The following is a 15,368-nucleotide window of genomic DNA, read 5'->3' as shown; positions in this document are numbered from 1 at the left end:
CATAAGCACTAATTTGAACAATTCTTGGATTACACATAATCAATTTAATTTATTATCCAGAAGTAAACTTCTTCTTTTAAAAAAAATATTTATTTATTTGCGAGAGAGAGTTACAGAGTGAGAGGGAGAGACAGAGAGAAAGGTCTTCCTTCCATTGGTTCACTCCCCAGATGGCCACAACGGCCGGAGCTGCGCTGATCTGAAGCCAGGAGCCAGGTGATTCTTCCTGGTCTCCCATGCAGGTGCAGGGGCCCAAGGACTTGGACCATCTTCTACTGCTTTCCCAGGACATTGCAGAGAGCTGAATTTGAAGAGGGGCAGCCAGGACTAGAACCGGTGCCCATATGGGATGCCGACTTCACAGGCGGAGGATTAACCTACTGCTCCGCGGAGCTGGTCCCCAGAAGTAAACTTCTAAAACATAAAGATAATGTTTAAGGTATAGCACAAAAATTAGTCAATTTTTTCTTTTCCAGTTAAAATCTGGAAAAGATAGGATGATGAGATTATTTATTTTAAGGAGAATTGGCATTATGGCTCCTCTACAGCAATTTTAAGTACTTTATTTGTTGATAGGCAAAACTATATGTACATTTTAAGTAAATTTTTCATATGAAGACTTTGTCTCTGTCACATCTGTGGATCCCTAATCTCCACATTCCCCATCTGCAAGAAAGTGCCAGTCTTCAGTTATTATGTTATAGCCTTTCAATGGTTATTTGTGTTATTCCTGTTCCATAGGGAAATGTAGTCATACATTGCTTAACGACAGCTATGCCTTCTGAGAAATATGTTGTTAGGAGATTTTGTCCCTGTGTGAACATCATACAGTGCACCTGTACAAACCAAGAGGACTGCTGCCTTCCCAGGCAGTAGATTCTTATGGGACCACTGTTGTGCGTGCCACCCATCCTTGACCACAACATCATTTTGCTTGCAGCACATCACTGTATTTGCAGGCACCGCACATGGTATTATTCAGTTTAGTTGCTGTGTGCTGGACATGTTAGTGTTCTTCTGAAGGACTTAATAATAGTGATTTTTCTTCTACAATAAAAGTGTTATTTGGGATTCTTTTTGATATCTAGACCCCTTTTTGTCTAAAATGTGTCTAGTTATGCTGTGTTAAATGTCCTTGTACTACTCTTAAATTGTATTGATTTCCACTTACTTCTAGGAATGTTTCCTCTACCCTGTATTAAATTAACTCAAAGAATTGTTACATGAAGCTTCTTTAGACTTTTCTTCTTTTCGCATCTTTTAAAATTTCCCTGGTCTTAGAAAACTGGATCTGTGGTATGGTTAGAGTGATCTTTGCCAGGCCCCAGTTTCCACTTTGAATTTCAAATTGACATGATGCAGCAAGGCACAAGCAGGGACATAATTCTGATTTATTCTCGATTCCCTTTGTACGATATTTCTGTATCCTTAAGCTAAATGAGCGCAAGAGAGAAAGAATGGACGTGTTTGATCTACAAGGCCTGTTTACTCGCATGTGATCTCAGTGGAATTTTATAAGGCTCAAGGGTAGCAGTTGGGGAAGGCAGCCTGGCTTTGGTGGAAGGCTGTACAGGTAGTGAGAGAAGTGGTTTTGATGCTGGTTATAGAAAAGAGGAGGTTTCTCCCATTAGAGAGAAATAAGTTACCGGTCAGAGAATTTACTAGCATGTGTTGCACAAGAGTTAATTTTGTTCTCTTTAGTTAATTCTCTAGGAATCAGTTTAAATGTGGCCCACAGCATCCATGACTTAGCAGTGGTCATTATGTTATCTCAAGTGTGCTGCATGTTGTTGGGAAGAATCTACACATATGCACTCACTATAAATTTAGAGTGAGCTGATATTTAACAAATGATATCACATTCTGAAGAGACTGGGTAATATAAATACAGAAGTCATTGAGGAGCCCCCCCTTAGACCACTAAGTTCCTAAGAAAGAGATAATTGCCAAGGAAAATTGCCAATGAGGACTTCAGGCATCTATTGGATTCAAAACAGAATTTTCCACGGGTCTTTTAAAGGTGATGTTTCCATGACAACCATAGTGCATTTACAAAATGATCTGTCTCTGTAAGCAAATATTTAGAGACCAGAGTCTCATATTTAGACAAATTCGGCCCTACCAAGGTTACCAACTTCACCAAGCAGAGTTGGTGCCTGAGCATAGCTAAGCAATGCATCCATCTTAAGATTCTGGGCATTCCAGAAAATTTCCAATACCACATGAGACTTTATCATAAGAATCATTTTTCCAAGGCTTGCCCTGACTGAAGTTGACCATTTGCAAGGCACTATGTTAAGCACTTTATATGCAGTATTTTTTAAAAACTCGTGAAATATCATGTGAATTATTATCTCCACAGGGTGAATTTTTTAAAAATTTAGTTTGTTAAGTCACTTTCTCAGGGTGAATTTTCAACAGAGCTATGATTTGAACCTAAGTCTGCCTTGTGGGTCTTATTTCTTTTATCTCTATGTTGGCTATCACTACAAAATGAAGTCAGCATGGTTTACCCAGTATCTTCAATGCTTATGAATTCAGTCCTTCATTCATTTGTTTCTTCTTGGCTTGCAGCCCACTTTACCTTGATGATAACTGAAGATAAAGTGGGCTTAAAATGTAAAATGGAAGGCCGGCGCCGCGGCTCAACAGGCTAATCCTCCACCTTGCGGTGCCGGCACACCGGGTTCTAGTCCCGGTCAGGGCGCCGGATTCTGTCCCGGTTGCCCCTCTTCCAGGCCAGCTCTCTGCTATGGCCCGGGAGTGCAGTGGAGGATGGCCCAAGTGCTTGGGCCCTGCACCCCATGGGAGACCAGGAAGTACCTGGCTCCTGGCTTCGGATCAGTGCGGTGCGCTGGCCGCGGCGGCCATTGGAGGGTGAACCAACGGCAAAAAGGAAGACCATTCTGTCTCTCTCTCTCACTGTCCACTCTGCCTGTCAAAAAAAAAAAAAATGTAAAATGGAGGATTTAATAATCTATATAAGGTCAATGAGGACATCTTCTTCCCTCAGCCATTGAGACTCTCTCCCTAAGTTTGAAAAGACTGTGGTATTTGTGGTAGATTCCTATTTGTCGGAGATTATCAAGTATTCCCCATCCTCTATGCAGGAGAAAAGACACACTGGTCATGTGCTCAGATAAACTTCATGGCTTTTTAAAAACTGAAAGGAATTCTTTGGGATAGCTCTATGGTGTGTTGTTTCCTTTATGTATATGGATAAATTCTGAATAGATATTTTATTGGCTTTTTCCAAACCGGATTTCTATTTAGTAACTTAGGTTATACTATCTGTTTGCCTCTTTCAACCCTCATTCATCAGTGCCCTGTCATCTTATAAAATGAGAACAAAACCATCTCCCCTTCCTGAGCAGGAGAACCATTATTTATTTAATATTAAATGTTTGTATTGTGAAATGCAAAATTGAATTAGTTCATCTCCTGTGTTTTAAAAGATTTACTTATTTATTTGGCAGAGTTAGAGAGAGGGAGGGAGGGAAAGGTTTTGCATCTGCTGGTTCACTCTCCAAATGACCACAATCGCCAGAGCTAGGCCAGGGTGAAGCCAGGAACCTGAAACTCCATCTGGGTTTCCCACATAGGGGTACAAGCACTTGGGCAGCTTTCCCAAGCACATTTTCAGGGAGCTGGATCCTAAGTGAAACAGCTAGTACTTGAACAGCCAGTACTTGAACCAGAGGTCTAACCTGCTGTACCACACCACTGACCCCAATATCCTGATGTCTTCAGACTCATAGTTAACACAGAACAACTCATGTCATGTTTAAAATAGATCATGAATGACATTGTAAAATATATTATTCTTGTACAAAACAGAAACTGAAGTTAGTAACTGCTGGCAAGATTTTACTCCATACAATGTACCTGAAACAGCATCTTATAGATATCATGTTGATGTGTTTTATTTTTGATCATTGCATATGAAGTACTTTGGATGTATTAGTATTATTATTGGTAGTCATAATTTATTTAAAATTTGCTTTGCTTGCCCATTTTGCAAAAGTGGTCATAAAGTATCTTTGATATCGATCTGCAGAGACAAAAATCAAGATTATTGTTTTTAAAAACTGGTTCCCACCAGAGGCCCTTGTTTTCACTAGAACACTGTTGATCACTCATAATCAATGGTGTTTACAGATGGATGTTACTCCCTGTGCACAAGTGCAGGAACAAAATAGTACAATGTACTGTAAACGACACAGGATTTTCTGTTCTAAAGGTGATGGAAAAACATCCGTTGGTCATCAGAGGCTATTTACTGATCTATGAGTTTGTTAGTGGACATCAGATCACCCTTCATCCTAGCTCCTTAATTGCCATCCTTTCTCTACCCCCAACTTAGTCCCTGTGTAATTTTCTGTTCATAGGCCAATATGTCCGCTGTGGTGTTCCAGAACTCTAATCCATAGCACGTTGTTCAAATCCAGGTGTTAGGCAGTCTGTTGAAACAACTTCCCTTCACCTTCTTTGCACCTTCTGCTCATCTGTTTTATTAATAAAAGATGCTTGAATTTCCTGTTGTCAACCTTCTTAGCATTGGTCCAGGCCAACGATGTATGTGACAGCAACTGTCACTCTGATTCTACCTATTTTTTCTAGTTATTAAGCATCAGTCTCTGGCGGGCCCATCACGTTGAGTAAGCTGTTCTGTTAGCAGTTTAAGGATTTGCACAGTTGAACTGTCACATAGAGAAGGTTGATCACCATTCCCTTCATTTTCAGTAGAGCTTTATTATAAGAGTAAGCTCTACTTTGATTAATCTTGAGCAATAGAGTTGCATGACCTTAAAGTTGGAAGTCTTGTAAGTGAGGCAGTCTAACCTTTCCTTTCCCTGTGGCACCCCTGAAACAGACAAGAAAGCTTGCTCTTCTGAGATAGCTGTGCAAAGTTTGAGTCCTAGCTTGCCCCGTAGGAGGGTACTTCAAAAAAGCTTTGGGAAAAAATAGAATTAAAAGATATGATTATTTAGGAGGAAAAAAATGTTGAAGTCTGTGCCTAATTTATTCATAATATGCATTTTCCATGAATTTTTGAAGACCTTCTATACAAGTTGTATGACATTATCTAACTTTTCTGAACCTCATTTTATAATCTGTAACATAGAAATAAAATACTCCGTATGTATATGTGAAACATCTAAGCATAATAGATACCGGTAAATTCTAATATTACTGTCAGAATTTTTGTTAGGGACACATTTTTTTCCCCAAAGGCATGATGCTTTGTACAGCTCAATGGTTTCTGATGAAATATTTTCTTTGTCTTAGGCTCTTCAAGTCACAGGAAACAACTCAGCTTTTACGACAACCTTATATTTGTCTTTAAGTTCTTCATATGCATTACTTACAGATTCATAAATACCATGATTGTGACTATTTTTCTGGTGTGTAAATGAGATTATTAATAGTCCTTACCTCATAGAACCACTGTGGACATTAGATGAGATGATAGCAAAACAATACACTGCCTGCCATGTAATAAATGTTGTATAGACGAAAGCTGTTCGCTCATTATGGTTCTAGAACTTACAGGATTTCCACATGATTGTTGAAGAGCTGCACTTAAGCCATATTGAACTTTTCATATTTTATATGTACATATATATCATAACTTAATACAAGAACAAATTTATTATCCTCAACTAAACCCTAGAGAATACCTTTCCCTTTAAAAATATAAAAAAATAATGGGTTAAAAATTATGAAATCAGTTTTTATTTCAAGATATTTATTGACAGATAATACAGGATAACTAAATCCCTTTTAATAATGTTAAAAAGTGATATTCTAAAAGCTACTTGTTGAAATGGACAAGAGAAATACAAAATCCTGATCTGGGAGCCTACCAGAGGTTTTCATCTAGAAAGGTTAATTTAAAACATGGACAATAATATGTAAATTTTATAAAATGTATATTTATTCACTTTTTGTGTTTGACTAGAGCAGATAATTTTTGTGTCTTTACCTAAAGTGGTTAAGAAGCTTGGCCTTTCCAAAAACACAGAATGTACTCACTTCAGCTTTCGCTTCTTGGGTTTGTCTGCTGTGTGTGAATCTTGTGTGAGAGTGAGCCAGTGGTCATGATGCATGGGGAATTCTGGTAGCAATGCAGCTTTTTGTACTAATTGCTAACAGAAAGATCCATAATATCGGCTGCATGATAGGTCTTTTATGTGGATCCAGCTATAATGATCTGAATTTAGTACTGCATTTGCTAATATTAGACACAAATTTATCCTGACATTTTGATAGGTGAAGCCTCAGAAACATTTAGTCATGTAAAATAAAATAATAGTCTTGAAATATTTGCTTTTGCTCCCATGCATTTTAGGCAGGATCTCAGTTTATAACCTTATCTGTACTGCTGAATGAGGGGAATGGTTTTAAGAGGTTCTTTGGGGTCCTGATTATAAGCAAGATGCTAATTTACACTGAGCAGTTACTGCACTGTTATCAAAGAACAGTTGTTTACATAATGTGAATATTCCACATCTCTATATATTCTTCAGATCTTCCCTATCGTGATGAATTAAATTTGTTTTTAATTTGCATCCCATTTCCAATGTTTGTTGCCAGACACTTTAGACTTTTTGAGGGCAAATAAAAGTAGCTTGTGGCATAAGTTAAATATTTTGTGTCAGCCTAAAATAGCAAGCCATTATGAAAAGGGCACATTTCCCCATGTGTTTGCCTTGTACTTGCTTGCATGAGCTAGACTTGTACTAAAGCCTTGAAAAAAACACCCATGGCTGTCATGTTCATAAGTCTTTCTGACCCGTTCAGTCAGATGTTAGTGGATTACTTGGAGTACAATATAAAACTTACCTTTCACTTATGGAAATGTGCTTGTACTTGTTCCCCAAAAAGCAGGTTCAGAGAACATAAGACATGGGGCAATAACAGACCTTTGGACATAGAGACATAAAATAGACATAAAATAGTAGGAATCCTTGAAAGAGCAATTAAAAACATTTTCATTTCAACAACCAAAGATGAGGAACCAAAACAGATGGGCAGGGGGTAGAATAAATGAGAAAAATCAGCATTCATCCTGCCTCTTGGCATTCTAGCTCAGCAATTTGCTCTGTAGTATATTACACTAAATCAGATCTGCTGCTGCATTCCAGTCCCTGGTTTATTCTTGTACGAAGTAAAAACTGAGAGAATTGTGAGTACTTTCCCTGGCAATCTCTGGAACCATCTAGTACGGAGCCTCTAACCATGCGATTATCAACAAACTGATTTAATTCCTCCTTGGAAATAGATACACATTATAAATAATTTAGAGAAAGGGCTAGCCAAAGATTACTGAAGACCATATTGCCCTAAAGAAAACCGAGTATGGTGTCATATTATCAAGAATCTTTGTGAATCCCGAAAGTAAAGAAGAACAGCTTCTTTGCTCATGTCCAGGGAACATCTGCCAAAAACGCATCTTCACTGGAAGTCAAATGAAAATTGTTTGGTCTCAGTGGGAAAAGAACCTGCGTATTGTTTGTAATAAAATTAAGAATAGTTACTAATTCTTCTTTTATAGCCTGTGAATTGCACCTTGAAAAGTTCTGATCCGAATTCATCCTCTACATCCCAGATGTGAAGCTCGGGGAAGCACATTGTTATCTGTTGCTCTCATTCCAAAACTCAGCGGTTTAAAGTGACAACTGAGTATGTCCTCCTGATCCTGTAGCTGAGCAGTTTGAGCTGGGCTGTTCAACAGCTTTATGATGTCAAGCCTAGGGTTCCCAGATGGCCTTACTCATGTGCTGGGACCTCCTCTGGTGGCAGGTGGAGGCCTGCCCATCTCGCCTGTTGTCTTTCTTCCTCAAGGAGGCTAGCCTGCATTGCACTCAAGACAACAGAGTTCCAAGGAGGTAAAAGCAAAAACTACAAAACACCTTGAGGTTGAAGGTTCAGAAGCCACAAAACGTGCTTCCCATTTTTCGTCAGAGGATGGTGCAGCCAACTCAGATTTCAGGAGAAGGGAAGTAGACTTCACCTTTTTTTTTTTTTTTTAAGTTTTATTTCAGTTATTTGGAATGTAGAATGAGTGAGAGCTCCAGCAAGGTGGAGAGTGGTGGCTGGCATCCCACAGGGGCACTGGTTCGTGTCCTGGCTGCTCCTCTTCTGATCCAAGTCTCTGCTTTGGCCTGAGAAAGCAGTAGAAGATAGTCCAAGTGCTTGGCCCCTGCACCTGTGTGGGAGACCCAAAGGAAACTCCTGACTCCTGGCTTCAGATCAGCCCCAGCTCCAGCCTTTGCGCCTATCTGGATAGTGAACCAGTGAATGGAAGACTTTTCTCTCTCTCCCTCTCTCTATCTGTAACTCTGCCTCTCAAATAAATAAACAAAATATTCTAAAGTAAATTTTTAAAAAGAGGAAGGAGAGAGAGAGAGCAAATATGAATCTTCCATCTGCTGATTCATGCCCCAGATGGCTGTAACTGCCAGAACTTGCCATGCCAAAGTCAGGTTCAGGAGCGCCATCCAACCTCCCATGTGGGTGGCAGGGACCAAAGTGCTTGGGCTGTTATCCATTGCCTTCCAAGGTACGTTAGCAGGGATCTGGCTCACATGTGGAGCAGCTGGGACCAGAACCAGCACTGTGATATGGAATGCTGGTGTCACAAACAGTGCACAAGGTCAGCTCCTAGACTCCACATTTTAACCTGTAGCCATTTCGAATCCTTATCACAAAAGTATCACCTTGAACTGGTCAGTAACCTAACTGCGTTGGGTTTTTTTCCTGATCATGTTTTGGACATGTTTTCTTCCCTCTCCATTCCAATATCTCTTGCCTGATTCAAAACTGAATTAACTTGTTGCAGACATCCTAGCAGTATCTTCATTTCGGTCTCTCCCTCTTCAGTCACAAGATGATTTTCTTTCAATTCATTATCTATTCTATTCTGTTCCTCCTACATCCTGTGGTACTTCATTTCCCATCAGGCTTCTTCCTCACATTGAGAAGCTTGCCCTTCAGCCACTCTCTCTCTCTCCACCCATCGTCCTCCTCCTCATTTCCCTGCCCCCACTTTCCTCCCTCTCCCTGCCCCCATTCTCCTGTCTCCACTCCTAAGCTTCTACCTCCCTGGTCTCATCTCATCATCCCATGTAGTTGGGTGTGTGAAATGCTCAAATATTAGCTGCTGCCATTCTCTTACCCTAAATAGTTTCTTACTCTTCTTTCACAAAAATATTAGTACACAAATAATTACTGAAAGTTTACCGTACAACAAGATACTTTCCTAGACCCTATAACCAAGGTGTTTAAGGTCCTTTCTCATGCGAGGAAGAAACAATGTATAAATACATAGACAAGATAATATGATAGCCCATAACCAAACCGAGGGCATGCAGTAGTGACTGGTGGGCATTTCAGGCACACATTAGTTTCTAAGTCATCATGATCTTCCCCTCTGAGAAAAGAGTGCTGCACGTTTGACCTGTAAGCCCAAGAAACTGAGCATGAAGGAGAGTGTTCCAGGGACACGAGACAGCAAGCAAATCACCTCTCTCCAGCCTTGATTCTGTTAGGTTTGGGCTTCTCTAGGACTTAGGGTCTTGTCCAGCAGTTCTGAATCTGGCCTACATGATAGAATCATCTGAAGTCTTTTCAAAATACTGATGCCGGGGTCTTACTGCAGACCCCTCTAGAGATGAGGAGAGAAAGGACCTTTGTGGCAATGTTTGCCAAATCCCTGTCTGGTTCTAATGTGCAGCCCAAGCTGATAACCTCTGATCTGCATCAGTGCCTTTCAAACTCTATGCATAGATCATGAGGAATACTTCTGAAATACACTTCTGATTTATGAGATCTAGAGTGGAGGCCAAGATTAGGTATTTCTGATAATCGCCATGTTCTGCAAACACTGCTATGCTGGTTGCTACCCAAAGTGTGGCACACAGACCAGTCATAACAGTGTCACCTAGGTGCTTGTAGAAAAACATGTTCTCAGAGGATCAGAAACTAGATTCTTCAGTCACCTCATGAATCAGAGACGCCTCGGGGGTGAACCAGCCCTCTGGGATCGCAAGAAGCCCAACAGGTGGATCTGAGGCCTGCTAGAGTTTGGGAACTTTACTGTGGGTGTTGGTGTTTGCATATGGTCAATTTAGCTCTGAATTGTGTCTATATTGTTTTTTTTTTTAAGCCTTGGACCATTTTCTTTTTTTTATTTAATTTTAATTTTTATTTTTTTTGACAGGCAGAGTGGACAGTGAGAGAAAGAGACAGAGAGAAAGGTCTTCCTTTACTATTGGTTCACCCTCCAATGGCCGCCGCGCTGATCCAAAGCCAGGAGCCAGGTGCTTCCTCCTGGTCTCCCATGTGGGTGCAGGGCCCAAGCACTTGGGCCATCCTCTACTGCACTCCCTGGCCACAGCAGAGAGCTGGCCTGGAAGAGCGGCAACCGGGACAGAATCTGGCACCCCGACCGGGACTAGAACCCGGTGTGCCGGCGCTGCAGGCAGAGGATTAGCCTAGTGAGCAGTGGCGCCGGCCGTCTATATTGTTTTTCTATCATTTTTTTGGTGCAGGTAAGCCTGTTGAGGCTTGCCCTGAACAAAGGATATGAAACCACATTTCTGTCTTCCTTTTACTGACTTCCTATGAAGCTCAATTCTCTTTCATTCTAGTTGGGCTAAGTGTAAGAGATGCAGCCGCAGTTGTAGATCCCCACTCCTTCCTCCAAAGCTTTCTGTTCACTCAGCCTGAGAAGTGTCGGGAGCTCGCGGCGCCCCTGCAGGTGATGCTCTGTGGTTGCAGGTATCATCTGCAAGGAGCTGCGTCCTGAGAGGTCCTGCTGGACCCGTTTAATTCTGTACAGGGATATTGTAACTCACCTCTAACTATTGTCCTCTCAAGAAATCACCCTCTGTACTACTTCTCTGTGTTTACAAGCTTCGGTTAACGGTCCTCTCTCCATTAAGCAGCTCAAGGGAGTGCTATTTAGAGAACTAATTGAATTCCTGCCAATTTTAGGCATGATCCAGTGCTGCTCCAAAATGCAGTATTTTCCATGTTGCATATCTTCCTCTCTTTTAATGTGTATAATTTTGTGCCTCTATCTGGTGAATATTAGACAGTAATTATAACTATGTACATGAATACATTTCATAAATATGATAACACGCTGCTTGGCATGAGGATATAGATTACTGTGAGATGTAGAACAAAAAATGTTCAAGGGGAAATGTGTATATATTTTTTATCCTTCCCAAACTACTATTTATGAGACTGCTGTGATAATGAAGAGACAGCAGTCCAGTATTCTTCCTGCTAACCCAGCTTCCAGCTCCAGTCTTCCACCAGCAGATTTGAATAGCTCCTGTTTGTGAGCATTGAAAAGATTATGGGTACGATATTAGTACTCTTGGATACTGAAAACATGTTTCCTTAGCCCTTAGCAATTCTTTGTCTTCGAGGCTGAGTAAGGTTAAACATCAAAGTGTGTGACATTGCATCTAATCATGGATGACAATGTGCTAAAGGACTAATGAAAAGAGCTGGCAAATAAATAAGTACATATCATCAGAAAAAAAATCACTAATTAGAGGAAAATTTTCTTTGACTTAAGACATCCTGCTGAAGAGGTAGCAAACTAATCATTGATGCAATTTGGGTTACATAATACACAAAGCATGTGGAGGCCACATATAATAAATGCAGTGGGGCACTGCACAGTTGCATGCATCTTTGGAATCTAGAATGTGTTTTACTCCATGTCTAAGTTTTGTCCATCTTGTTGCTGGGAGGGCTTGGGGTATTTATAATATTATATCCTACGTCTCACGTCTCCTTTCATTCTTCTGCAGTACTCCTTTTTCCTCAAAAGCACATTTGCTTTTCTTCTTTAGTTCCTCTGTTTAGATCATGCTCTCTATTCCAGGTTCTGGGCAACAGGCACATCTACTCTTGTTATTGTTCTCATCTTTTTTCAACTGTCATTCATTCGACAGCACCAATTATCTGCCATGAGTTGTACCATCTTTCCCGGAATTAACCTTAGACCATAAAATAGTTAAAAGCGGAAATTTCCAAATACCTGCCTGGGATGTTTAGCAGAAGTAAATATTCTTTGTTGTTTCCCTTTCACAGTTTGTGGAGATGAATGCACAGGCCTTCTGCTAGGGGACTTGGCTCGCCTGGAGCAGGCAGCCATGAGCATCAACCTCACCGGCCCACTGCCTGCCCCATATAAAATGCTGTACAGTCTTGAAAATACGACTCAGGAGCTAAAGGTAAGTTGGTGGAGAAACAGCAATGGCTGGGGACGAGATGACAGAAGCTTCCCAGGGGGAATTTGTGGTCATCGCTAAACACTCTTTACATTGCCCCAAATCAAGAGAAGCAGCTGTTGGAAAAGTTTAGAGACTTTCTAAACCAGGGTTTCTCAAACTTGAGAACCATAATATACAGATTGCTATTAAAGGAAAAATGTCTCATGTACCCCCCAGTGTTTGGGTTAAATCAGTTTTATTACATTACTTAAATATGTGCAAACATAAAATCAGGTATGAACTCCTTATACTTATAGCTCCATAAAATCAAAGCAAATTAATGCTTACAAAAGCCTCCAAAACCAATAAAATTCAAATTAAAAACATTAATCTGAAGTAATATGATTTTGGCTGAAAGTAAATTGCTGCTCGCAACAAGAATGCGATATCGACTGCTTCCACTTGGGTCCTTTCATAATCAGATGAAATGTGGCAGCTCGGTTCTCCTACCTTCCCATGTTCACCCAGAGAGCTCCTTGCAAGGGGTTTGGAAATAACATGTGGTGTTACTTGACCAATGCAGGTGACTTAGGAGCTCTGGCTGCCAGATGATCAGACATGCATGCAGACGTAGGCATGGAGATGAGGATGCAAGATTCGGCCCTCAGGTGCTGCTCACTCCATCCAATCATGGCTGATAGAAACTGCTTACACTAATGTTTAAGGTTGTTGTCAAAATGAAACCACAAGGTTGAATTTTGTACTAGAGATCTTTAAAAGTGCTTCAACAAGCACCACTTTGAGAAACATTATTTTAAAGCATTTGTGAACCTTTGGATAATTAATGGGATGGGAAGAAATGTTAAGGAAATTAGGATTGCTTCCTCTGATGAAAAAAATGGCAGGTGATTACTTATACAATATCTGTCAGTTATCAGATATTTATGGAGAAATTATAGGATGCATTTCATGACTCTCATAATACTGCCATGCTCTCAGGAACCACAAATCCTATGGAGTTTAAAAATGATTAAATAACTATCAAGCACTTAGCAAAAATACATAACTATCATGTGCTTTATAAAGAAAGGAAGTACAGGGGACCGGCATTCTGGCCTAGCGGGTTAAGTTGCCACCTGCAGTGCCAGCATCCCATATGGGTGCTGGTTTGAGTCCTGGCTGCTCCACTTCTGATCCAGCTCCCTGCTAATAGCCTGGGAAAGCGGTAGAGGATATACTTGGGCCTCTGCCCGCATGTGGGAAACCCAGAAGAAGCTCCTGGCCCTGGCTGCTTGGCCATTTGGGGAGTAAACCAGTGGATGGAAGATCCCTCTCTCTTTCTCTTTCTCTTTCTCCTTCTTCTCCTTCTCCTTCTTCTCCTTCTCTCTCTTTCTCTCTTTCTCTCTTTCTCTCTCTCTCTCTTTCTCTCTCTCTTTCTCTTTCTCTCTCTCTCTCCCCCCCTTTCTCTCCCTCTCCCCCTTCCTTCTTCCCTTCTCTCCTCCCTTCCTCCCTCTCCCTCTTCTCTGTAGCTCTGCCTTTCAAATAAATAAGATAAATCTAAAAAAAAAAATCGAAGTATAGTAGAACAGTCAAGTACAAAGTTTGGAGAATTTTCTGAGATTCAGAGTCATCAGGGAATGCTTCATTAATGAGAGTGTAATTTGTTGGAACTTGAAAGGTAGACACATTTTTACCAGGCGGAGAAGGATTGGGTTAGGAAGAAATCTAAGATTTATTCGTGGTTATTGGCAGAAACTCTTCCAGGGAATGTATTCTTTATGTCTGACCATAGCCTTTAAAGTCAGTATTATTATCTCTATTGTCCAAAAGAAGCTAATAGTCATAATAGCAAGAATAATGAACATTTATTGTAAGGCTCAGCAATTAACTAAAGTCTTACATGGCTTGTCATTCCTAATGCTTGCAGAAACTCCAGTAATTAGGAAAAGAATTGTCATGAACTGAATGTTTATATCCTCCCCAAATTCACATGCTGAAGGCCCCCCTGAGTCCATTCAGGCTGCTGTAATAAAATCCCATAAATGGGGAGGCCTGTGAAGAACAGAAATTCATTTCCCACACTAGGAGGCTGCATGGCTCATTCTCCATAGCTAGTGCTCCTCCTGAGTGCTCAGAGAGTGAAGGGGCAGATAGCTCCCAGGGGGTCCCTTTCCTAAGGCTCAAATCCCAATTAAGAGGACTTCACTATCCAATCACTTCCCAAAGACCCCACTTTCTTTCTTTTATTTATTATTATTTTTTTTTGACAGGCAGAGTGGACAGTGAGAGAGAGAGAGAGAGAGAGAAAGGTCTTCCTTTGCCGTTGGTTCACCCTCTAACCGCCGCGGCCGGCGCACCACGCTGATCTGATGGCAGGGGCCAGGTACTTATCCTGGTCTCCCATGGGGTGCAGGGCCCAAGGACTCAGGCCATCCTCCATTGCACTCCCTGGCCACAGCAGAGAGCTGGCCTGGAAGAGGGGCAACCGGGACAGAATCCGGGACCCCAACCAGGACTAGAACCCGGTGTGCCGGTGCCTCAAGGCGGAGGATTAGCCTAGTGAGCTGCGGCGCCAGCCTAAGATTTATTTATTTATTTGAAAGGCAGAGTTACAGAGAGGCAGAGCTAGATGGAGGGAGATGGAGGGAGGAAGGGAGGAGAGGAAGAGAGACAGAGGGAGAGGGAGAGGAAGAAGGAAATGGAGGGAGTGAGAGAGAGAAAGAAAGAAAAGAGATATCTTCCATCTGCTGGTTCACTTCCCAAATGGACACAACAACCAGAGCCAGGCCAGACTGAAGCCAGGAGCTTCTTCCAGGTCTCCTACATGGGTGCAGGGGCCCAAGCAGTTGTGCCATCTTCTACTGCTTTCCCAGGCCCATAGCAAAGAGCTGGATTGGAGCAGCTGGGACTCGAACCATTGCCGTTATGGGATGCTGGCACTGCAGACATCAGCTTTACCTGCTACACCACAGCGCTGGCTCCAACCCTACTTTCTAATACCATCACTTTGAGGACCAGCATGTCATTGTGAATCTGAGGGGGATGCAACCATTCCCTAACCCTAGAAACCTCATGTCCCCAGGTGAAGGTACTTGGAGCAGAGGCCTTTGGGAGCTACTTAGAGTTATA

The 15,368-nt window shown here is 41.4% G+C and overlaps 1 protein-coding gene across 2 annotated transcripts in view; it reads left to right on the top strand.

Annotated features, from left to right (window-relative positions):
• Nucleotides 1-15,368, top strand: part of LAMA2 (laminin subunit alpha 2) — a 707,630-nt gene that overhangs the window by 504,395 nt on the left and 187,867 nt on the right. For both annotated transcript variants that reach the window (XM_070073612.1, XM_051855341.2), the window contains exon 33: nt 12,118-12,260. In XM_070073612.1, the coding sequence (XP_069929713.1) occupies nt 12,118-12,260 (143 nt within the window). The remainder of the gene's footprint in view (nt 1-12,117; nt 12,261-15,368) is intronic.

The sequence above is a fragment of the Oryctolagus cuniculus genome, chromosome 5 (assembly GCF_964237555.1).
Source record: "Oryctolagus cuniculus chromosome 5, mOryCun1.1, whole genome shotgun sequence".
NCBI lineage: Eukaryota > Metazoa > Chordata > Mammalia > Lagomorpha > Leporidae > Oryctolagus > Oryctolagus cuniculus.
Note: the sequence above shows the minus strand (reverse complement) of the source record. Positions and strands in the feature narration are given on the sequence as shown.